The sequence below is a fragment of the Monodelphis domestica genome, chromosome 3 (genome assembly GCF_027887165.1).
Source record: "Monodelphis domestica isolate mMonDom1 chromosome 3, mMonDom1.pri, whole genome shotgun sequence".
NCBI classification, from domain to species: domain Eukaryota; kingdom Metazoa; phylum Chordata; class Mammalia; order Didelphimorphia; family Didelphidae; genus Monodelphis; species Monodelphis domestica.
In genome coordinates, this window is record NC_077229.1 from 500,441,907 (window position 1) to 500,468,290 (window position 26,384).

A 26,384-nucleotide genomic window follows, 5' to 3' on the forward strand; every position below is an offset into this window, starting at 1 on the left:
CTCATCTAGCTAGTTCTCTTCATGAATTTATGAGATGCTTTACACAGAACTTGTCAGGAGAATCTATGTTGCACAAAGTAGGGCATTTTTGTATTTTCTTAAATGTCACTAGATGACCAAGAACATAGAGGTATATCAGGGGTTGTAGGATGGGCAGCAGAATAGGAAGGACTTTGATCCTGGACACAGTAAGGAACCACTGGAGTTTTCTGCACCGAACTTACTCCATGGTCAGTCTTACTCTTTAGAAAGATCTTTTTGGCCACTGAGCAGAGCATGGCCAGGACTGGGGAGAGACTCCAGTCAAATATGACAATAATTGAGGTATGAAGTAATGAGGGCCTGCATCAGAGTGGGAGCAGTGTCAAAGGAGAGAAGAAGATGCATTTTGAGAGCTATTAGGAGGTAAGACTGACAGGTCTTGGCAGCAGAGCTGAGAGAGCATGTTAATTTCAGATGTTGACAGTTATAACCATTTTTCTGTGTCAATTACTCTCTCTGGCAGTTGGGAGTTGGTCTCTGGCAGTTGGCAGAGACACACACTCAGAGACTCTCTCAGGGCTGGAGGAGGTAACATCTTTGTCTCTCTCTCTGTCTGAGGGAAAGATCTGAAGGAGCTCAGTGTTTTCCTTTCCCAACTTGGGAAACACTATTGAATTGAATATAGAAGGGGTGGATGTGAAAAATGGTGAGGTATTGAGGATCACACCTGGGCTGTGAGCATGGGGAACTAGGAGGAAGAGGAGGATGATATCCAGGGGGGTAATTGGGAAATTTGGAAGTGTGGAGAGTCGAAGGGAAAAGATAATGAGTTTGGTTTTCGACATGTCAAGTTTCCGACATCTACAGGTCATTCAGTTTAAGATGTCCAAGAGACAGTTGGAAAGGTAAGGCTGGAGGTCATAATAGAATTTAGGGCAGGATAAATAGAATTGAGAATCAGTGTAGAGACGATAATTGATTCCATGAAAGCTGATGAGATCCCAAGGGAAAGAATAGAGAGGGCCCAGGACATTTGTGGGCTGACCTTGATTGAAGATCCACCAAAGGAGTTTGAGGAGGAATGGATAAATGGGTGGGTCAAGAACCAAGAAAGAGCAGTGTCTTGATTTTAGGGAAATAATTACTCTGATAGCTCACTGACTAGCAGATGAATTGGATAGTGGGAAAGAGACTTGATGCAAGAGACCAGCAAAAGGCTTATGGCATTAGTCCAGGAGAGAGAGAGGCGAAAGGAGCCTCTGCAAGGATGCATGAGAAGCTTTGCGAGGGTAGAAATGACAAAATTTGACAACAGGTTGGATAAATGGCATGAGGGGTTAAAGATGACACTGAAGTTGTAAGCCTGAGAGGCTGGGAGAATGATATAATAATTGAAAGTAAAAGGGAAATTCAAAAGAGGAAGATGATTTGAGGGCATTAATGAATTCTGTTTCTGAAATAATGACCTTGAGTTGCCTATGGAACATACCTCTTGAGTTATCCATAGGCATTTTTTTAAACCCTTACCTTCCATCTAAAATTCTAAAATCAATAGTAAGTATTGGTTCTAAGGCAGAAGAGTGGTAAGGGCTGGGAAATCAGGATTGAGTGACTTGGTTAGGGTCACACAGCTAGGAAGTGTCTGAGGTCAGATTTGAACCCAGGGACCTCCTCTCTCTAAGCCTGGCTCTCAATCCACTGAGCTATCCAGCTGCCCCCTGAAAGGCAATTATTAATGTGTAATCAGAGCTCATTGGAGAGGTTATATGGATATAGATCTGGGATTGATCTGCATAGATGTGATAGTTGAACCAAGGAACCATTTGGAATTTGGTTTGCCATATTAAAATGCAAAAACCATTCCAGCATTGGGTTGCCACCCAGCTGGAAGCAGCCATGGTATTCCTCATCCCTGATGCGCTCTAGCATTGAGTTACCAAAAAGTTTGGCTAGAACTAGGCTGGGAATATCTGTGAATGCTCTACAGCAACCTACACGACAGCACCGTTTTTTGTCACAAGCTTTCATGAGGAACTCACTCCCTTCTCTCAGAATGGTCCCTTGCCCAGGGAGCTCGCCCTTGACTCTGACCTGAGCGAGAGATCCCCACTCCCAAGGTGACCATCCTATGTCAGTGTTGGGGCCTCCCTTTCTGTTGCTCCTGAAGACACAGAGCCACAACTTTCTCTTTTTTCTCAGCTTCTGTCTCCCCCGATGTGAAACCCACTGAAAAATAAAACTTTCCACAAGCCCCTCCGGGCCCAAGTTGTCTTTGTTCCCAGAGAATCTTTTAATAGAGAAGTCACTGTAATTGCATATCATGTGGCTTTGTAGGTCAGAGAAAGGGGGATAAGATTCCCTTTGTATAAACATTTTTATCACAGCTCGTTTTGAGGTTGCCAAGAATTAGAAATGGAGGGAATGCCCATCAATTGCAGAATGGTTGAACACGTTGTGGTGTGGGATTGTGATGGAATAATATTGTGCTATAAGAAATGAGCATCGTTGGCTATGGGAGGAGGGGAGGGAAAGAACATGATTCATGTAACTATGGAAAAATATTCTAAATTAATTAAATAAATAAACTTTTAAAAAAAGGAAGAAAGATACTTTCAGAAAAAGCCAAGAAAACTGACATGAACTGAAGGGAAAGGAAGGGAAGTGAGCAGAACCAGAAGACTAGGCATTAAAATCAATATTCTAATGATGATCAACTGTGAAAGACTTAGTTACTCTCATGAATACAGTGACCCAATACAATTCCAAAGTACCCTTGGTGAAAAATTCTATCTTTAGATAGAGAACCAAAGAGATCTGAGTGCAGATTTAAGCACTCTTTTTTCCATTTTCCTTTTCATTTGAGTGTGTTTTCTTTGGCAACATGGCTAATATGGAAATATATTTTGCATGACTTCATATGATAATTCATATCATATTGCTTGCCTTTTCAAAAGGTGGAGGAAGGGAAGGAGGGAGAGTTTTTAGAATGCAAAATTTTATTTTATTTTTTTCAGATTTGTATTTTATTTATTTATTTTATTTGAAATCTTTAATTAAGAATTTTTCCGTGGTTACATGATTCATGTTCTTTCCCTCCCCTCCTCCCACCCTCCCTCCAATAGCCAATGAGCAATTCCACTGGGTTTTACAAGTGTCATTGATCAAGACCTATTTCCATAGTATTGATATTTGCACGAGGGTGATTGTTTAAAGTCTTCATCCCCAATCATATCCCTATTGAATCATGTGATCAAACAGTTGTTTTTCTTCTGTGTTTCTTTTTCCACCATTCTTTCTCTGGATGTGAATAGCAGAACTCAAAATTAAAAAAAAATGAATGTTAAATCTGTATAATTCAGTGGAAGTGCTTCTTGTGTCTGGGAGAAGGGAGGAAAAGGGGAGGGAAAGAAAATATGTAAACATGGAAAATTTTTTAAATTTAAAAAGCAAATGTTAAAAAAATTTTTTTAATATAATTGGAGGTCAGGCAGGACAACTAGGTAGCTTAGTGGATTGAGAGCTAGGCCTTAGAGATGGAAGGTCCTGGGTTCAAATCTGGTTTCAGACATTTTCATGCTCTGTGACCGTGGGCAAGTCACTTAAATCTTGTTGCCTAGCCCTTACCACTCTTCTGCTTTGGAAACAATACACAGTACTGATTCTAAAATGGAAGATAAAGATTTTTAAAAGATATAATTGGGAAATATTTAATGAAATAAATAAAAACATGTTAAAAATAAATAACTTTCTAGTATTTTTATTTTAAAACTGTCATTTCATTAAGAATTCTTGTTACCAGGGAATGATTAAAAAGTCCCCACACATGCCCAATTGGAAAAATTTAGAAAATTATTTGTAACAGAAGAAGTATACTTAGTTGTAAAAGTAGGTTCTTATTTTTATGATTTCAGATTCTGCTCTTCTGCTTTTTTTTTTTAACTCAGTTTGCCTGTTTATCAAGCAGTGGTTAGTTAATCCATTAGTTAGATGAAATGAATTATTCTCTAGGCCATATGATGATCAATTTTATCTCCAGCTCATGAGAAGGGGTTTTTAGGTGAGTTTCCAAAGCCTGAATTACATCATTAAAATGAAACATTCTACCTCTAGAATCTAGAAAGAATAAGTTATAATTTAATTTCTAATATCAACTTATTAAAAATACAATATTACTAACATCCAAAGTTCTGAAAAAGTTAAAAAAAAATCCAGTCCCTAGTCTCTGGATTTGCTAGAAATTTAGAACTAAAATGGCAAACCATCTCAAAAACCTGAAGTATTCAGGGCAGTGATGCAGTGAATGTCATACCGAGCTCGTTTTCATCTTGTATAGCTGTAGCAATTTTAACTGCTTGCAGTTGTTAGCCTCTTATTAGGTTTACAACACAATTATAATATCCTTTTTTTATTCCTTCAGTTTACTTGTGACTTAAGACAACAAATCAGATTCAGATGTTTTATTAATAATCCTTAACTTCTCATCTGATGAACATTTATTAAATGTCTACTTAAGTGCCAGGCGCTAGGGATACAAAAACAAAATGAACAATCCCTGCCCTTAAGGGGGTTATTTGAGTCAAATATGAAGTAGTTAATATTTATAGCATTTTAAAATGATACATACTGTAATTTTAATAGTAAGTTCTATTTGATGGGTTTCTTATAAATAAACATGATGATTATTCACAAAAAACATTTTCTAGAGAATAGATTTATTATGTATTTTGTACTTGATATATTGAAATAATATATGATATATATGAAATGATATAAGAAAAAAAGATATGACATAATTTATTATTTCATATATATAATTTCTTATGTACTTGAAATGGTGACCCCATGGTAAAAACAAACATGAAAGCTTATATGAAAGCAGATGGAGAAATACAGACTCTTCCATTTGCCTCTTGAGATACTGGTTTATATAGGGATGGGATTTTTACTTTGGGCAGAATGTTGACTATTTCTTGATTCTAAGTTGAATCACAGAAAATCTGAATAAAATGGTAACCTTTGATACCATGGAATGGTTTCTACAACTGTAGATGACATAGGCTAAGAATCATTAATTTGGCATTATTTTGATTGAGCTTTTGTTGGAGAAATCTTTGTTAACTGGAAATCATATTGACTTTTTAAAAAATGTTTCAGAATGACATTTTACCACTTTCGGATTCTTTGCCTGAAGATGTGGGGAAAGCGGATCAATTGAAGGATGAAGGTGAGTAATTCTAGACAAAATTGCTTTTCTCAGAACTTGTATTGGAACTGACCCTAAAGTATTAGAAAAGTGATAAGAGGAATGAACAGTCTTGGATTGCTATCTTAGCCTGTGCCACCATGGCTGCCTTATTAACCAATCAAAACTCATACTCGAATTTCAGAGCAGAAATGTACTGAATGTGCCAGAATTAACACAAGGCACTTCTGTGTGCAAAGGAGGATTTGAAAATTGTGTTCTTTTTGTGTTACTATCCACCAAAGGCTTTAATCATTTACTTTGACAGCAATTTGATTTCTAATAAGATAAATATCTGTATCATCTGAAGAACAGAATTTTAAGGCATTAAAATGTGTGCATTTAGATGAAATAACATTTTAAAAATCCTTTATTTTCCCTTGGATTTTGTTTGCTGTTGGCTACCTATATTGTAAATTTCTAGTCCCACCTTTTGGTTAGAGTAAAAATCTAGACAGTGAGAAATGATTGTAGGGCAAAACAGGGGCATCTTCCCTTAAGAAATTAATCATACAAAAATAAATACATATACAACAGATAACTTAGAATTTGATTTTTTGTATCAGATAGTAAAATCTATTGCATTTTGTTAGGAATTATCTGTGTGGTAATAATTGACATCCTGATGACATAGAGGCACTGTAAAATCTTTAAGGACATTGGATTAGATGACTTCATAGGTCCCTTCTAGCTTTCAGTATATTGTTTTAAGTAACTTTTTCAGCAAATGAAGCTGACTTTGTATTCAATATAGTTATTATTTTTTTAAACCCTTACCTTCCATTATAGAATCAATACTGTGTATTGGTTCCAAGGCAGAAAAGGAGTAAGGACCAGACAATGGGGGTTGAGTGACTTGCCCAGGGTCACACAGCTAGGAAGTGTCTGAGGTCAGATTTGAATCCAGGACCTCATGTCTCCAGGCCTGGCTTTCTATCCACTGAACTAACAACCTGCCCTCACAATATAGTTTTTAAGAGTTGTTTTCTTATTATTTTAAAATCAGCAATATATTTATGGTGTTTTTATGATTCTGTACCTATCATTCTGATCACTTCTCTCTCTCTTACTCATTTTCTTCTGGATGTTTCATTTATTATTATACTTGTTATTAGCCAAAATATTTGAGTAACTTGGAGTCATGATTTCCCAATCATGATAAGTAAGAGGTTATCATAAAATAATTACTTACTGTGCAGAATATAAATATAATAATAATAAATATGATGGCTATTTATTAAATGCCTATGATCCCAAATTGATGCCTTATACCAAAACCTGACTTCCAGACACTTTTTTGGGTGATGTTGTATAGTTGTAGAACATTGGAGTTCCTAAAGAATCAAAGCTGCAGATGATACAAAAGAAATTAGAGAGATGTATTGTAACATTTAAAATTAGTTTTTCTGCTAAAAGTATTGTATTTTTATGAGGTTTATTAAAGATTAAGAAATAAAGAAAATACGAAATAAGAAAAGCATGTGCAACCTACATCTTGCCTGCCTGGTAGAGAACCGTGTGTGCCTAGAAGCGGAAGCCAATAGAGAGAGGCTGAAATAGGCGGAGTGTCAGTTTAAATACAAATTGTGTTCTTGCACTCAGGTGAGGACTCAGGGAGATTATAGGGCATTCTGGGAACTACAAAGGACTTCTGGGAATTGAAGTCTGGGGTTCAAATCTCCATTTTACAGTATGCAAGTAACCCATGGGATGACTCAAGCATAAGAAGTAGTAAGAGATACCATGGAAAGATAAGATTAGAAACACTGATAGAGATAAGAAATTTACTGGATTAAACCAGTCCTTGTAATTTATAGGAAAAGTCAAAGATGATCTTAAAGTTATAAATTTGGAGGCAACTGGATTCTGGGTCAAATCTGGCCTCAGACACTTTCCAGCTGTGTGACCCTGGGCAAGTCACTTGACCCCCATTGCCTAGCCCTTACCACTCTTGCCTTGGAGCCAATACACAGTATTGATTCCAAGACGGAAGGTAAGGGTTTAAAAAAAAAAAAGAAGTCATAAGTGTATGACACCTGAATGGTGTTCAGGTTAGAGGGAGGAACAGACTTAGGGGAAAGATCATTAGGTAGAGAATTCCTGATGGCAGTTGGTGATGTGTTCTGGAGCCCAAAGGAAAGGTCAGCAACTAGAGGTTGAAGTTTGGGATTCATTTACATAGAGAGGGTAGTTGAAACTGGGTAGTGAATGTGATTGCCAAGGGAGAGAGCACAGAGTGAAAACAGACAAAAGAAGAACAAAGAATCCAGAAGAAAATGAGTCAGAAAGAAAGAGGAGAAGTGATTAGAATGATAGACCAGGAGGGTGAGACATTTCTGAAGCCAAAGCAGGAAGCGATTATTTAGGAGGAAGGTGATAATCAACCATTTCAATGCTTGAGAATGGGCATGGAGGATTAGTACAGAAAAAAAGGTCACTGGGCTCCCAATTGACCTTTGAGCAAGGGAAATAATTTATATGATAACCACAGTAATACAAAGGAAAGCAATTCTGAAGGGCTTAAGTCAACACAGGGACCAATCATGATGTTAGAAGGCTAACTATGAAGCATGTCTGAGACCTCTTAACAGAGGTGATGGATTAGAAGGTGCAGAATGAGACATGAATCATTAGAAACTGTTTAAAAAATTCAAATAAAATAAAAAAATGATTATTAGAAGAGAGAATATTATTGGATAGAATGAGTTAGTAGTTTGTGAGAATAATATTGAAAAAGGAAAGGATATTAATAAAACTTTAAAAAATACACAGAAGAAAGCAAGGAAGTTTGTGGGAGAAGCATATAAACAGAACAGTTTATTACTACCTTGTTAAATTGAATTATACTTAAAATATTACATGTAACAGAAATTGAAAGGGTAATGTAAAATCTTCTTTTTTGTTCTTGAATACTGACATGTTTATGTTTCTAAATTCATAAGAAAAAAGAAAACATTTTTAAAAAGCTGACCTTAGGATGACAGTTTCAGCTCAGTGATTTGTTCAGCAAGCTGAGCTGTGAAAAGAAGCCAGAGAGAGACTAGACAATAGCTGAATAGAAAGCCACGGGTAAAGGAGAGGGAATTTTTTTAAAGATCGATGGGGGAAAACCATGTAGATGAAGAATGCATGTTGTTCATGCTGCCATATATAGATGGATGGTCAACCCATCAATTTAGTCCATTAGTACATAGATCTTGGACAGAGATTGCTCATAGACAATAAACTAGTTCTAGAATTGAACTGAAAGGAGAAAGGGATAAGATTGTCTTTGAGAAATTACATAGTGCTCTTTATCATCTCAGGCCACTTCCAGAAACAAAGATATATTAAAAAAATTAAATTGAAAAATTAAAAAACCTTAGTCTTAGAATCAATACTAAGTGTTTGTTCTAAGGCAAAAGAGCAGTAAGGTCTAGGCAATTTATCTTCTAAATTGCTACAGCTATACAAGATGAAAACGAGCTTTAGATCATTCCTTATTGCCTGCAGAATAAAACACAAAAGAATTACCCAGGTATTTAAGATCTTCTATAATCTGACTCCAGCCTTTCCTGATCTTATTTCTTCTCATTACTACCCTTGACTGTACTACAAACCACCTGGTTGGCTGGCTGTTCCCTAAACTTATGTTGCTACCTTCTATTTCTGTGCATTTGCAAAGCTTTCACCCTATATCTGGATTGCATTCCCTTAGTCCTCTCCCCTATCAGAATCTTTCTCCCTCTTTTAAAAAATTAAAGTTTTTTTTAATAAACAAAGACATTCAGTTTTCTCTTCCTTTCATCCCCCATTGAAAAACAACCCCCCCCCCGTAATGTTATATTTAAAAGTGTTGTCTGCCATAAACTGTAAGAGTTAAAATGGTTGAAAGTTGTAAACTGTAGTGAGTAAAATAGTGGAAGATATAAATTGTGATAGATATAAGAGTGGGTGAGTAAATTTGACCTCAGAAAATATGTTTTAACTACATTGTCTTGTTTTAAATCAAATATAAGGTGGTTGCCAGGGAAATATTCCCAATTATGAACATACCCAAGTCAACTGGGTTTATAGAGATTTTAATTAATAATACAATGAGGAATTAAAGAAAGAGAGAAGGAGAGAGAAAGGGAATTAATGAGAAAAGAATAGGCCAGCCCAGGCCAGCCCTGGCCAACCCAGGCCTAAGCCTTAAGAGAGAAACCAGTCAGTCCTTAATCACTCACCATAAGATTTGTCCAAGCAAGGATTCAGAGGGACAGAGTCTTCCCAGAGGGAGTTCCAGCCAGAGTCAGCCTCCCTTGAGAGACCTCCTTAGAGATTGTCCTTCAAGAGATTCTTCTCAAGAGACCCTCCTTAGAGCCTGTCTCTCAAGAGCTTTTTTTTTCTCAAGAGATCCCTTTTTCTTATATAGGAGGTTTTCTCCTATGTCACCTCCCCTAAGTTCTTCCATCTACCAATCACAGTAGACGTTTTCCAAAGGACAGCCCATTCTGAATTCACAGCTGAGTCAACTAATCCCTTTAGTAAGTTTGAACCAGAAAAAACACAGCTGAGTCAACTAATCCTTTTAGTAAGTTTGAACCAGAAAAAACTTCTGAATAAGTTTTCACCTCTTTGCTCCTTGTAAATTCACAAGTTGCCTGACCTTTATAGGTACTTAGCACCTTATTGTATTAATTCTAAAAATAGGCATGGCTTAAGTATGGGTGTAAGCATTTTTCATTGTTCAGCAAGGAGTTTTCTCCCCTAAAGCAGTCCTAAGTACAGGTGGAGTAGAGGTCTTCCCATTTCTGATCTAAGTAGAGTTCTCACTGTCCAAATGGGGAATGTTCCCAGTAGGGAATTGTTCCAATGGAGAATTCCCCAATGGGGAAATTTTTAACATTCACAAGTCTGAGAAATGTCAAGATTCACGGAACAAATAAGCATAGGAAAGCAGAATGAATTCCCACATTGGCCATGCCCCAAAAATATACGTCTTACTCTACATTCTGAGACCATCTTGTCTTTGTCAAAGAGTTAAGCTACATATTTTGTCGTGGGTCCAGAATTCTACTCTTTTAAGATTTGGCTCAATTGCTACCTCTTATCTAAAGATATCCTTGATCCCTCCAGGTAAAAACCATATTTCCTTCCTCAAATTTCTTTAGAATCCTTTTGAAGGCAAGAACCGAATAATTTTTAATATTCTTGGTATTACATACAATTCCTTGCCCATTGTGAATGCTTACTAAATGTTTTTCAAATTGAATTCAATATTGAACTCCTGATTATGGTATTAGGAGTAAAGGAAGAGATTGGCTGTGCAACAGAGACTAGACATCTATGATGGAAATAATGAAAATATTGGGAGAATTCGGAGATCACTGGGTGGCAACAACAAGAATTGGGAGAGGGTAGTACAAGTGGATTGTAAGGACCCACTATAATGTTGGGGATACAAAAACAAAAGCAAGTCATGCTACTCCTCTTAGGGCTTTATATTTTGATAGCAGGAATTTCATAGGAGTTTCAGCTGCTAGACTGGTTCTTGGATATGTCTGGTTTGTTCTAAAATCCTTTCCTGTTTGGCAGGACGTGATTGAACTCTCTTGCTGCTAGCATTAACTTTGAGGACACAGAGGTCACCTTCGTACCTAGCTGCGGCAACAGAGTACACTTCAATGGATGAATTTTGGTTTTGAAAAATAGCAAATTATATATATTCCAAACCTCTAATCCTCTACCACCACTGCAAAGAATTGGGCTCATATAATGATATAATGTTAGATTTCTTTATACATGTTGGTTAGTTTTTCTATACTTTTTTTGTGTGTCTTTCATTTTTTTGCCATAAAAGATGCTCTAGGAGGAGAGAAGAAGCAGGCACACATTGGAAAATGTAGGTTGTTTTATAACCAAAAAGAATAACAAAAATTTATTTTCAAAAATAAGAAATTATCCTGCTATTTTTCAGACTTAATTATGTATGATGCATTGATAGAAGGGAGCCAAGGTCCTCCACAGGGTATATATTTTTGGGCCTCAGTTTCTTAATAAAGTCATCTGTAAGGGCTTTTTCCCTCCCCTAAGCTTTGATGATTCTATAATTCTTTGCCTCTGACTCTAGTAAGGGGAGGTTGGAATGGGGATGAGGAGAAAGCTGTGTTGATTGAGAGAGAGCAGAAGGTTCTCAGTCACCTAAGCAAAGAGTTGGCTCTTTTGTGGTATTAACTGAGGAGCTCTTCTTCAAGAAGTGCTGAGATTCCCCAGGAGGCTCCTTCACAAATATTCCTCTGTCCCTTTCTGGCAGGCGTTCAAGTAGAAGTTAAAGATCACTTGGCCCATTTCAAAGAGAGCAGAGATGAAGCCTCATGTTCCAGCCAAGATTACCTATTGCAGGGAAACAGATCCTAATGTCCTACACCGTGAATGGGAACTGACAGATTCCCTGTGGTAGGCAGAGTCCTTATTTAGGGAGCATGCTGTGTGTTAAAAAAACAACAACAACAAAAAGCAAAAAACAACCATTTCTGGCCTTTCTCAGTCTCCTTTTCAACTTATATTGTGAATAAAAAAAGGTAATTTGGTGCAGAAAATCACATGGGCAGCAGTGATGGACCTGCTCTTTCTACACTGTTTCCCTTGGAGCCTGGGGAGTGCTTCTATTCCCTCTGGCACTGCTCCTGAGTGCTGACTCATGGAAACCATTCAGCAGCTCCCTGTGAGACTCGAAACCATTTCCTACTCATCTTCTAAGGTTGGGCTTAAAGGCATAGGCGAACTCCTTTTAAGAGCCAGGGTAGAAAGCATTGGAACTGTTGAATTTCCAAGGGTTTGTTTCTAGGTTTTCCAAAATGATTTATCCTGAAATTCGCTGACAACAGGGTGATCTAAAACCATTGGGTGGAGAGTTTTTGATAAAACAAACAAAACTAACTAACTAAAACACAAGCAAAAGGAAATAAGAAATTATTTAATTTAAAATCGACACTAAAGGACATGGCTTTTAATTTGTTTAGATATAACTATTCATATTTATTAGGTACTCATTAGTTCCCAGGCAGGCTGACTTATTTTCACAGTAAAATAGTTTATTAAAAGGTACAGTGTTCTACTTTGTCTCACTGTTTTTTATTTTGTTTTTCCCTTAGTGCTTCTTTTGTGTTTTATTTTTATTTTTAAAAATATTATTTAGGGGATAACTAAGTGGGTTGAGAGCCAGACCCAGAGATGGGAGGTCCTGGGTTCAAATCTGGATTCACACACCTTAGCTGTATGACCCTGGGCAAGTCACTTAACCTTCATTGCCTAACCCTTACCACTCTTCTGCTTGAAACTAATGCACAGTATTGATTCTAAGATGGAAGGTAAGGGCTTAATATATATATATAAAATTTACTTATTTTAACATTCTTTTCTTTTTAAATTTGGAGTTCCAAATTCTTTCCCTCCCTCCCACATCCTCCTTCACCCACTGAAAAGGCAAGCAATATGAAAGCAATTACACATGTGAAATCATGCAAGACATATTTCCATTTTAGACATATTGCCAAAAAGAGCAAGAAAAATAAGGAAAGTGAGAAAATTATATTTCAGTTTGCACTCAGAGTTCATCAGTTCTTTTTATGGAGACAGATGGTATTTTTTCATCATGTGTCCTTTGGAATTGTTTGGATTATTGTATTAATGAGAGTAGCCAAGTCTTTCATAGTTGATCATTGTTTCAATATTGCTCTTACTGTGCACAGTAATCTTCCAGTTCTTCTCACCTCACTTTTCATCAGTTCATTTAGGTCTCACCAAGTTTTCTTGAGCTTCTCCTTTCCCCATCATTTGTAATATTACAATTGTATTCCAACATAATCATATTCCACAATTTGTTCAGTCAATCCCCAATTGATGAACTTCCCCATAATTTCCAATTCTTTCCCACCTCAAAAAGAGCTGTTAAAAATATTTTTGTACATATAAGTCCTTTTCTTTTATCTTTTTGGGATATGGACTTTGCAGTTATATTGCTGGATCAAAGGGGATACACAGTTTTATAACCCCTTAGGCATAGTTCCAAATTCTTTGTGTTACAGACTTATGTTTACGTCTTAAGTTTCCTTAGTCAAGAAAACTGTTTCAGCCTGATTTTTTGTTCACTCTGAAGCTCCAAAATGTGATTTTGAGCTTTCATTTCTTAAAAAGTGACTTGATAAAGCAAAATTTAGCCATTAAAGTTCTCCTCCAACAAAGCATTTATGTATTTTTTAAATTCATGTAAGATTCCATGTTAAATGTAACCCCTGAGGAACAAAATACATTACTGATTATCAAATAAGTCATAAAACAGAGAGACATGCTCTCTATGGGTTTTACAATAGTAGCACCCAAATGGAAGAGTGAATCCCTATGATATTATGGCCTTTCAATTGTCCCTAATATTATGCTGATTGTTTTAAGTATCAAATTACTACAGAGCCTTTGCAGAGAGGCCAGCTGTCACTCAAGAGTTCTTCACAGGCAAGACTCAATGGGTGAAGGATGACTTTTGGCCAGACTGTGCTATGCAGATGGGCACATGACTCCTGTTAGACCATCAGTGAACATATCTTAGAGTAGACCTAGATAGACAATGAGTTGTGTTCATGGATTTAGTGAAGGAAAAGATCAGGCTGATTTGCCTTTGAAAGACTGCAATATGTTTTCAACAATGCCAAGCTTCCCCCTATACACCAATTTTTTACACCAGTATTTTTGTCATGGTACATGATGGTTGCAAATAATGGGACTTTGCCATAGTCAAATAATGCTTTGTGAAAATGGTAGATCCAGTATTCAAATCCATGTCTTTCTTTGTATCTTTTGACGTCAGCACAATGCCTATCATGTAGTAATCCTTTATCCTTTTGTTGACTGACTCTAACTCTAACTCAAAATCCACTGTTCTTTCCATTGTACCCAAATACCTGTCATTTGGAGGTTTTATTTTTGGCTTTCTGAAATGTCTCTAGGCCCTCTACAGAGCTCTGCTTATTATACTGGGTAGAGCTCCATGTAGGGAGGCTCTATTTTGAATCAAAGGGCAGGAAACCTTGAATCATTCACCACATTTGCCTTTATTCCTTCATTTTCCATGTTGTGGATACAGAATAGAGAGTAGACTGTCATTTCCATTGATTTTTGTTTTTGTTTTATTTCAAATGGATCACGAGTGATTGTTGGGGAGAAAATGGATGACCCAAGTAGGTCGTTAGGTATATTCTTATCTCAGACTACATATTTTATTCATCTGTCTGTAATCAGGGCCACTAGTCATCTCCTTATTTTCTGACAGTACTCGACACATATGAAAGCAAACTTTAGTCCTCAGAAAAACTTCAGTGAGCTTCGGAAGAGACCCTGTTATTATTGGGTCTTGCCAGGGGACCCAATGATAAATTTCCCTTACATTATACTCTGGATGTATTCCTGAGGGCTTGCCTGCAAATTGATTTTTTTTTCAGAGCTTGTTAATGTTTATTTGTACCTTAATTGTTGCTATTTTAAACAGTTTGACTGTAAGGTTTTATGCCTTTTCCACTCCCAAGAATAATGATATTAAGCAATCAAACAAAAAAAAAAGGCTATTAGGAGGGCTTCCTAACTTAAATGAATTAAAAAAAGACTATAATGAAAATCTTTTCTCCTTTCCTTTTTCTATCCTTACTTACCCTACTTCCAACTTATCTACAGTAGAAGTTTGGATTTCCTTCTTTTGGGGTATTTTTATTTTTTTAAACCCTTACCTTCCGTATTGGAACCAATACTGTGTATTGGCTCCAAGGCAGAAGTGTGGTAAGGGCTAGACAATGAGGGTTAAGTGACTTGCCCAGGGTCACACACCTGGGAAGTGTCCAAGGTCATATTTGAACCCAGGACCTCCCATCTCTAGGCCTGGCTCTCAATCCACTGAGTTATCCAGTTGCCTCCTGGTTTTCTTAAATTATGTGGGACACATTCCTCTGCCAATAGGGACTCTCATTTTACTACAGTGCAGCTACCTTGGTCATTTGTTGACCCATCTGAGTTAATGCCATTGTGATTGCCTAAGGGGATGGTTCAAGAAGTACCATTTGAATGACATTCCCCCTTCCCCTGACCCCCAAAATATCCTAATCACACTTTGCCTTGACAAATCCATCATTTGTGTTTTATCTCTTATTGTTAGGGCACTTAATTGTCAGTATTTCCATGTTAAAATTTAAATATTCTTACAGACAATAACAGTAAACAGTTGTCAGCCTGAATGAGCTCATCACGTTACTTGGCAGACCCCTGAGAAAATAAGAACTAGCAGAGGTAGGTTTTGATAGGGAAAAGGATGTTGTAAGGGGGCTGCTTCAGACCGTGAGCCTGGCCTGTGGAAAAGCCAGAATTGGACATTCTTAGGAGATAGTTGGCAGCTTGGAGCAAAAGTTGGATTGAAAGAAAGAGATGTGCCCCATTTTGCCTGTAACTAGTCCTATTTGGGAAGTAATCTGCTTAAAGTTTAAAATTCTGTGTTGTATGATTAGAGATGTTGATTTCTTAAGATGCAAGTGAATTCCTTCATATGTATTTAAATTTTTTAGTGGCCCTTTAATGGAAAGAGCCCAGACTAGGCACTTGAAGACCTAGGTTCTATTCCCTGGTTGTTATCATATTATTATTGGGCATAATATATGTTGTAATGGCGGGGTAGAGATTTATGTTAAGGGAAGAAGGGTGATAAAGGGAATGGAGTCTTCCCCCTCTAAGGCAGAGACAGAGTGAGGGGGTGACGTTGATGAGCCAAGGGGGAGAAGGAGGATAGGTTTGTCTTTTCCCCCTCAGCACTCTCTGACAACCCCCCCCCCCCACTATGGCTGCCTTCAGCTCTTAACTGCTGGGTTCTCTGAAGGATCTTTTTGAATAGGCTTATGGTGATAAGTTCTCTACTTCTTGGGGAGAGAAATGTCACTTCTCTCTCCCTCACTCAAGGTTCCCTCTAATAACAGTTGAGTCAGTTCCTGAGTCTTCTTAACTGAAATTTATTGGAGGGAAACAGAGAAGGAACAGGGCAGTTGGAGGGTAAGGAATTGAGGTTCAAGAAGGAAGGAAGGAGAAGGGGGGCCCTTCCCCCCAAAGTCAGGCAGATCAGGTTTTGATTCATCCAACCCTCTTGGGGTCAGAGTAAAGAGACTCTGGTACTTGGCTGCACAGAGAGTGTCTCCAAGTTCAAATTCAAGGAGGTGGATGGAAATATTTCTTAGTGGACAGTTTGTGTTTCAAAGTTCTTGTCTTCTTGTGAGGATCTGGGGTCAGGAATCACAGGGAAAGAGATCACTGAGTCAGGGAATTAGCTGGAGCCAACCTCTCTGCTGTGTCTTTCCAGACAGAAGTCAGTTTTCCATCTCCTGGATTAGCTGAACCCCCCCCCCCCAATTCTGTGTTCCTTTTTCCCCATCCCCACTGCTGTAGAATTCTGCAGCTCTTCCAAGTCCATTTCTTTTCAAGATCTCAAACTTTCTCTTACAATGTATTATGACTATATGCTTTATTCACTAATATTACATGTAATATAGTATTCTTCTATTTCATTCCCTACTTATCATGAGATTATAATTTGTAATTCTAATCTATAATATGCCACATTTTATTCCCTACTTGTTACTATCTTCTACATGACATTATATGTATTGTGTCATATATATTATTATATTTTACTCCCTATTTTTTATTCTCTACACTTATTGGCTTGTGGGACTCTGAGTGGGTCACTTTGCCTTAGTTTTTTCATCTGTAAAATAGGGATAATAATACCCATTCTGCTCACAGGGCTTGTGTCAAAATGAAATGAAATAATGTCTGAAGATACTTTAGAGATGACTCTATTGCTAAAGAAGATTAATATTCTTTTGGAAAGCACTTAGTGAAACTTAAAATGCGATATATTATCATGTGACAAGCCACATATTATAGCAAAACGAGCTTAAGTCAAGATGCCTGGGTTCAGAATCTGGCTTTGATCCTTAGGAGCTCATGGCCATGGGAAAATCATCTCACCTCTCAGAATGTCTGCCTCCTTGACTATAAGAGGAGCAAAAGTATATTGACTTTATGTGGTTGATAAGAATAAGGCATTTTGTAATATTTGGGATTTGTAAACCTGGGATTCCAGGACAACTGGGAACTTTAATGGAAAAAAATGACATCTTTATTTTTACTAACCTCTAACTGAAATTTAGCATTTCTTTTAACTATTTTATTTTAATTAAAAAAAAAAAACAACTCTTACCTTCTGTCTTAGAATCAACACCATGTATTGAGTCCAAGGCAGAAGAGTGGTAAGACCTGGGCAGTGGGGTTTAAGTGACTTGCCCAGGGTCACATAGCTGGGAAGTGTCTGAGGCCAGATGTGAGTCCAGGACCTCCCATCTCTAGGCCTGGCTCTCCATCCATTGAGCCACCCAGCTGCCTCTATTAATCACATTTTACCTCTAGAAAAATTGAATAGTGAAGGGAGTCATTGTGGGTGGGATGTTTAATGTCTGTCTTTCAGACATCAAATTATGTCCTTTCAGAATTTTATATTGATTTTGTGACATTGTTAATTATCTTTTTTTAGGAAATAACCAAATGAAAGAGGAAAACTATGGTGCTGCAGTGGACTGCTATACCCAGGCCATAGAATTGGATCCCAATAACGCAGTTTATTATTGCAACAGGTAAAGAGATATTTTGCTTCAACTGGTTTAAAATCCTAAACTTTTGGACATAAATCATGGAAGGGAATGTTGACTTATGAATCAGGAACTTTTCTAGTCTCCTACTCTGACATAATCTAATACAGGTAAGTCCTTGGGTGGCAGGTGCACAGCTCTGAAGAAAGTGTCGACAGTCTGGGATGGCTATGCTTTTCTGAATTTGTGCTTTAAAAGCCCCACATTCCATTTCCTTTGTTCAGGTCCAAAGATCTCAAACTCAGCCTCTTTTCTTTTTTTGTTGTTCATTTTTGTTTTTATTCTTGTTCATTTTGTTTTTTAAAAATAATATTTTATCTTCAATTACATGTAAAAACAATTTTAAAATTCATATTAAAGAGTTTCAAGCTCCAAATTCTCTCCCTCGTTCCCACCCTTCCTCTCTCACCCCTTTCTACCTCTCCCCACCTCCTCTGAGGCTATAAAGGCATCGGATATAGATTTTTACATGTGCAATCATATGAAACATTTTTCCATATCAGTCATTTTGTAGAAGAGATCTGGAATGGAAAAAAAAGGAAATAGAAAGAAAAACATAGTATGTTGCAGTCTGCATTTGAACTCCCATCAGTTCTTTCTCAGGGGCAGATGGCATTTTTCATCATGAGTCTCTGAGATTGTCTTGAATCACTGCATTGTCCCGCTCAGTTTCTTAGTTTGGCCTGTGGAATTTCATGACAGGAATCTTAAAAAATGAAAAACAAATTTCAATATTAAAGAGACAAGAAATAGTTTTAATTATGTAGACTATGACCCCTACTTGAAAATTTAAGAGAGGTCAGCTGGCTCAGATAAGCCTATTATTTATAATGAGATTAGGAATCCAGGACTGCTATGTGTCTGGCAGTTTGACATTAAGTATAGCCAAGAATCTTTCCATGCTTGACATTCACTCAGTTCTCATTAAATCTGAAATCTATAATAATAGTACTCTTGCATTTAAAATAGTGCCTTTCCCCAAAGGAGCCCAGTAAGAGATCAGTGTTTAATTTAGAGTAATTAGAATATTTTATTCTTATGTTTAACCAATATTAAATAAAGCTCAAGGATGACTTTCCGTCTTTTAGGTGAGACTCTCATAACCCAAATGTCTATAAATACCTCGACAGACAGTTGTCCTGCCAGCTCCCCCATACCGTTTCTTTCTCAGCCAGCTGGCTACTATCAGTTGGAGGCACAGACGAACAGATACAAATATTCCTTTTAAGATTCCTTTTTATGGTCTTATTCATAATCAGAAATACTTCTCACATGTCATACTTTTCCACAATGATTCTGTTTTCCCTTCGATTGTATGGGATTCTTAAAAGAACAGGAAGCAACCAATAAAGAGGTTTGGTGATACATTTCCTTCTCTTCCACTCTTCTTCATTGGTCAAAATCCTCTGTCTTTCAAGGACCACCTAAAATTGTACTTGTACTGTGATGCTTTTGTTGAATACCCTGTCCAGAAGTGGACTTCTCACTCTTCTTAACAGGCACAGGACTAATTGCATAAGCCATGCCTATGCCACAGCACTGGGCTTTATTCGGTTTTGTATGCTTTTTGAGCACACCTGTGATTTCATTAGTGTGGAGTACTCCCAAGATTAAAACTCCCTCCATCGATACAAATCAGCGATTATTAAGTAACAGTCTTGGGCTTCCCTGTGGCACTCATTGAGAGGCTAAGTTTCTTACCCTTAGTCATACATCTTATATTTGCCACATGTCATATGAGCTTTGAGGGCAGCTGGGTGGCATAGTAGAGTGCTAGGCTTGGAACCAGGAAGACTTGTCTTCCTGAGTTCAAATCTGGCCTCCGACACTTACTAGCTGTGTAACCCCGGGCAAGACACTTAAGCCTGTCTGCCTGAGCTTCCTCATATATCAAATGAACTGGAGAAGGAAATGCCAAATCACTTCAGTTTCTTTGCCAAGAAAATTCCAAATAGGGTCAGGAAGAGTCAGGCATAACTGAAATGATTGAACAACAACAACATGTGTTCCATTCCATCTTGTTCATTTTTGTAAGTGAACACCCATATAAAACCCAAAACCCCAAATAAAAACCCAAATAAACTAAAGTGAAAAATGATAAGCTTTGATCAGCATCCTGACCCCAACAGTTCTTTCTCTGGAGATGGATAGTCTTCTTTGTCATTCATTGTCCTGGATCATTACATTGCTGAGAGTAGCTAAGTCTTTCAAAGTTGGAGATCGTGTCTTAGAGTGCCTCACACTTGGCCACACCTCAATAGATATTTGGGGAATTAATGAATAGGTATGTAGAAAACATTAAGGCAAGGTCCCTGGTCACAAAGAGCTTCCTTCCTGGTTAAAAATGACAAAGATCTGTACAATTTTATTTATTCTATAATTCTCTGATCCACATATAGGTGTCCTAAAAATTGTTAGAGTGATATAGGGATAGGGATAGAGGGACTGGATTTTGTGGTTTCATTGGCATGGGAAACTCCCTAATAAGGAAATTTCTGTTATTAATGTAAGTCAGCATCTTTCTGCTGCTTAAAGTAAAAAAATTGTTTGAACATTGAGGTGTTAAGAGACTTGATCAGACTCTCACAGCCAAGCGAGCTTGTTCAGAGTCACACACACAGGATGTGGGTCTAGGTTTTCTGATTTGCAGAACAGCCTTTTACTATACTATACTATACTATACTATACTATACTATACTATACTATACTATACTATACTATACTATACTATACTGTGTAAAAAGGTATTGATTTTGTTTTTGCTTTTTTTCTAACTAAATTATAAGTTTCTAGAGGGCAAGAATTATTATTTTTTTAATACCCCTTATCTTCTGTATTTCAAGACGGAAGAGTGGCAAGGATTTGTTGATGGAGGTTAAGTGACTTGCCTAGGTCACACAGCTAGGAAGTATTTGAGGCCAAATTTGAACCCAGGACCTCCTGACTCAAGACTTGGTGTTCTATCCACAGTGCTACTTCATTGCCTATTGAAAGCCCATCCAGCAGTCTCTCAAAACCGAGGGTCCTTTCTGGCTAGGTGTGGCGGTTTAGACAGATAAAGAGTGGGAAACAACTCAGTGCTCAGACCTTTGTGCTTAGGCGTCACCAAGTTGTTCTGCCAGGCACAGAGCTTGTGTTTATTATAGCTTTAGTGAGTACATGCTTTTCTGGCACATAATCATTTTTCAACATACATGATTTCTAGTAAGTAATTGGATATACCACACATTAACAAATTACTTAATCAACATTCTGTGATCATTTACCATGTTACTACAACAGAGAAATTTGTGATGGGGATAAATGACATAGACAGGGTGATTTGGGGATTAGTTCCCCCTGACCTGTGGGATGACCAGCTAAGAGAATCATTGTTGCTTTTGATCAGCTTTCACAATCAATCAGAATTACTTAGGAGATGGGTAACAAAATTTCACAGCTAGGTATGGGGTTAATGGGTAATTTACGACAGACCAAAATCAGAAACATTCTCCATCTCCAAGTTACATTTTTCTCTGTGTTTCATTAAGGCACCTTAGCAGTGTTGCCTGGCTATCGTAAACATAATGAACAAGTAAAGTGTGTCAGTAACTTGTACTTCACAGGAGTGATTGATTTGGTGCTTGCGTGTTTGGCTAACAAATGGGTGTGGGGCCTCTGAATGCACCTCTGCTAAGAGAGAAAGGAGGGAGTAGTGGGTAATGATATTTAGGTTTTAATACTGTGAATGTAATCTTTTTGAGGTAATAATCTAGGGGGATTAAAGTGGGACATATGTGTGTTAACCCTGTATTTGCTCTTATATTATTTCATATTTCATATCATAACAATTCCATTAGTAAGGGAAGTTAGTGGGAGAAGTCACTCTATGTGGGGGCTGAGTGGGTGCCTCATCTTTTCTGAAGGCTGCTCTGCAGCCTTCATTTCCCAAGCTGCAACTCTGTCAGATAGCGAGGGTATTATGACTCTCCACAACTGCCCCTATGGCAAGTATCATAACACAGGGTTAATTTTGTGGAATACAAATTCTAATGGCAACTCTGCATTTAGCAAGATGCTGTGAACATAGTAGAAGCTCACTTGAAAGATGAATGAATGAATAACAGAGATAATAAATACAAAAAGAGTTAGAACACAGAAACCAGCTTGGATTGGAATAATTGGACTCTATAATTAGACTTTGCAGAGTTGGTGGGTGGGACTTAAACTGGCACCTAAGTGTAGCTAGACAGGATAAGCAGATGTCATCCATCCCAGAAAAGGAAATGGAACAGCAAAAACAAAAGGCAAATCTTTGATTAGTGTAATACGGTAGAGTGAAACCATTACTATGTCCTCAGGATTTCTTGGTTCATTAACTCTTATTTAGATATATCAAAAATATTAAGCAGACCCACCTTTGAATCCCATTTGTACTTATTAAAGCCTTCCCCTTATGAGTGGCACGAGGATTGTATTTGTAGATATATACATATAGACATATACATATATAGTGCTTATGTGTTGCTATCATAGGTTACTTAAAGGATGTTGCTCATGTTTCTACTGCTTATGGACTGATGTAGCATTAAAAAGATATAACTCATGGCACTACAAGGTGGATATTCTTGTATTTAAGCTTATAGTCTCTGAAAATTCTGAAAATTCCTATATAGCTGTCCTACATAATGCCAGGCTTCTCTATCCCACAGACCTTTGTGTTTAGCACATATCTACCTAGGAGGTATTTGGGGACTCTCTATTTTGGATCAGCTCTACCTTTCACCATGACTTATCTTTTGTATATAAAGTTCAGAAATTGTAACTACTTGATTTCTGCTTATTTGGAGGAAACCCTATATTTCCCTACTTCATCTTTCTTTTTGCCATTCAGTCACAGAGCTCTGGATCTTTCCTAAAAATCATTGGAGGGGGACATCTAGATGGTATAGAGGATTGAGAACCAAGTCTGGAGATGGGAGGTCCTGGGTTCAAATGTGGCCTCATATACTTGCTTTGTGACCCTGGGCAAGTCACTTAACTCCCACTGCCTAGCCCTTACTGCTTTTCTGCCTTGGAACTTATACTCAATAGTGATTCTAAGATAGAATGTAACAGTTTAAAAAAAAAGAAAAGAAAAGAAAGCCAGTGAAAAGACTTATGTAGTGATGAGAATGTGTATTTTATTAAGCATATTCACTAGATTCCCAATGTACTTCCTATTTAGTTAAGAAATGAATTGCCAGAGATTTTAGGCACCACTTGAGTGTTTTTTCTGCCCTATTTGCTATGAACACGGAACACTTGGAAATCATTTTTGTGCTTTCCATCTAACAAGCTAAAGCTATTAGAAGTGCTCACCAAGATACGATAACACTGAATGCATTATTGTGCTGAAATTTCATTAGTTCTGCCCTGATAAGCAGACGGTGCATGCAGAGACAGCAGATCACATTGTTATTCAATTCAGATGTCAGTACGTTTTATGTTTGGCTTCACCACAGAGGAGGTACAAATATAGCCGGGCTCTGCTTCCCTTCTCAGCCTTTGATGCCTGCTTTTCTCTCCATGCTTTGCGCTTAGATGCAGCTGAGTTCTACAAACGGCTCTTCCCCAAACAAGTCAGTTTGTGAGCTTACAGGCTGTCTGTCACAAAGGAAGAAGGCATAGATCTGCTTATTGTACTTGTACTGAAGATCTTTTCACAGTGAGGAAGAAGGGGATGAAAAGAGTTGAGTTCGAATTATTCAGAGGCTCCTTCTGCGCACCTGCCAGACCTAATCCTAGGCTCTAGAAAGCTGTTAGTGAAACATTAGGCTGGTGGAGGTTGTAGGAAATGAAGGGATTGAATGAGATGATCTTAAGGTCTTGCAATCTACAGACCCTACAGAGTTGGCAGAGACCTTAGAGATCATCTCATTCAACCCCTTCATTTTTCCTACCAGGAGACAGAATAAGGGAGATTAATTGCCTTGCCAAAGGTCTCATAGGTAGTAAGAGGGTGAGTACAGGTTTGAATCTGGCTCTCCGGATTCCAAATCTCATCCTGTTTCCATTCTTTGTGGGGGTGAGTGGGTGCCTCATCTTTTCTGAAGGCTGCTCTGCAGCCTTCATTTCCCAAGCTGCAACTCTGTCAGATAGCGAGGGTATCGTGACTCTCCACAAGTGCCTTTCCTACATTTTTCTTTAGAAACACATTTTCAAAGAAAAGTGTTTTATTAAAGGTATACCATGATAACTTCTCATTTGCTGTATTTTTATCCTATTGAAAGGTATAATAGTTTTGATTTTCCTTCAGCTTTCTAATGGAATAACTTCAAGTATTCATTATCCCATCCCTTAGGGAAAAAAGACTTTACTTGGATTAAGTATATCAACTTGCATATTTGTCTGAAAGCTTTTGTGTCTTGCTTGAGAGGCAATGGAATTCTATTGATGAGCAAATTATTGCAGATATTATCCTTTCTAAATTATGGAGTACCTTTTAGATGTGTTCTATTAGGGTTACATTTTTTTTTTTGGTGTTGGTGGTAAGACATTTTTTGGTTATTCATTTGGAGCCTTGTTCTGAGTTGTCAGGGGAGGGTACGCAATGACAGCTCTCAAGCCATGAGAAGAATTCTTTTTGGGAGTCATTGTTGCCACTATTACTCTTGGCCTTTCTCACATTTCAAGATGAGTCATATGGTACAAGGTTTGCCTTGAAGCTGTTGCCATGGCCCTCTTCTTAATCTTGCTTGAAATGTTAGCTGGCTTTGAGAGGTTGAGGAAAAGATGGTGGAGGGCGGCTAGAGTCCATGATTGACAGGACTAAGCTTTGTAACTGAACTGTCAGTGATCCTTATGTTTTACATCATTCCTTGGCAATTGTGCACTCATCTGAAAACATCTCTCTTTTTAAAATATATAATTCTAGGATAAAAATTGGTAAAATAAATATCAATTACTCTTTTAAATGAGATCAGATGGATTTATTATTTGATGCTGGCTTCAGAAATTTAGAATAAAGTAGGATTTTTTTTGATATTTAAAAGTAGATGATGTTTTCTGAGACTCAGAATGCCAAGAGTTTTATTCCAGCTTTCTTTAAGATAAGAGTAATGCTTCAAGCTTTAATATGTTTTAAATGTGTCATCATTCAGTGTTTCAATGCTCAAGTACAGCTAGAATTATTGTTCTACTAAAAGTTACATTTTACCCAAGGAAACAGCTGAAGTCAAGTGACATTCAGATCCGGGGCTGACATTCCTCTACGTTCTTGTTTTCACTTTGTTTTTGAGACTGACTCTCCCTATTTTGTTCTGGCTGAGAGTTCAGTGGCCACTCACAGACCTCACGCATGGATCCCATTACTCTTTGGCACGGAAGCTTTCACCTGATGCCATTCTCCCCTTCTTAGGCAGCCTTGTAGCCCTCTGTTTCTGGGGGCTTTCCATGTTGTAGTTGGACTTAGTGTGATCATTGGATCCATGTTAGCCCTCTTACAGTTTAGGACTCCCTATCTCAGCAGAGCCACCACTGTCTTAGCTTTAAAGAACGATTAGACTTTATTGGGCTAGGAATGTGTTTACAAAAGTAGGTTTGTTAGTGAGTAGAACATGAAGGAAGAAGTACATTAGAAACCAGAAATCTTTACATTTATAATTTGTGTTCTATGTTTATTCTGCTTCTTTTCCCTAGTCCTCCATTGTAAATCAATATTGAAATGTATTTACAAACCAGCTTGAAGTCCTCAAAAGACAATATAACTTGGTCACTTGGTGATAGAGAGGCAGGCCTGGAAACAGGAGGTCCTGGATTCAAATTTGACCTCAGATACTTCCTAGCTACATGACTCTGGGCAAGCCATTTAGTCCCATTTGCCTAGTCCTTGCCATCTTTCTGCTTTGGAAATGATACTTAGTATCTATGCTAAGACAAAAGAGTAAAAGTTTAAAAAAAGACAATGTAACTGTTTTTTAATATTTAGGTGCCATATTATTGTATTAAATTATCTTTTCAAACTTTCAATGAGTTCCTTTATAATTTTTACAACAAATAATTGCTAGATGTCTTCAGTGTAAAAGGCACTAGAATAAGAGATATGGAGAAAAGGCACTGTATTCAGCAATGTGAAAGATACAAAGATGAATAAGATATAAACTCTGCCCCAAAGGGATTTACAATGTTGTAGGGAGGCATGTACTTTCTACATTGTATTATACCTGTGTAAGAACAGCAAAAGAATGCTCTAGCTGGAAACGATTATGTTAGACTTTAAGAAAGGCATTTGAACTTTGAGATGAAACATTGGGTGGTTCAGAAGACAAAGGCCTGGAGGTAGGAAAGCATGAAGCATGTGTGAGGTCCAGAAAGAAGTCCAGTTTCATTAGAAAAGAAATTAAATGAGGTAGGCTAGGAGGATTAGTGCCACCAAATAATGAGTGGCCTTAAATGCCAGGACTTTATTTAGCAGGTGGGGGGTGGGGGGGATGAGAGAGACAGAG

At 37.6% G+C, this 26,384-nt stretch overlaps 1 protein-coding gene across 2 annotated transcripts in view; it reads left to right on the forward strand.

The window, feature by feature from the left end:
* SGTB (small glutamine rich tetratricopeptide repeat co-chaperone beta) overlaps positions 1 to 26,384 on the forward strand; it is a 79,707-nt gene that overhangs the window by 22,206 nt on the left and 31,117 nt on the right. For both annotated transcript variants that reach the window (XR_008917941.1, XM_056824859.1), the window contains exons 4-5: positions 5,137 to 5,206; positions 17,805 to 17,904. Coding sequence is in view for 1 of the 2 variants with exons in the window: in XM_056824859.1 (XP_056680837.1) it covers positions 5,137 to 5,206; positions 17,805 to 17,904 (170 nt within the window). In the remaining variant the exon portion in view is untranslated. The remainder of the gene's footprint in view (positions 1 to 5,136; positions 5,207 to 17,804; positions 17,905 to 26,384) is intronic.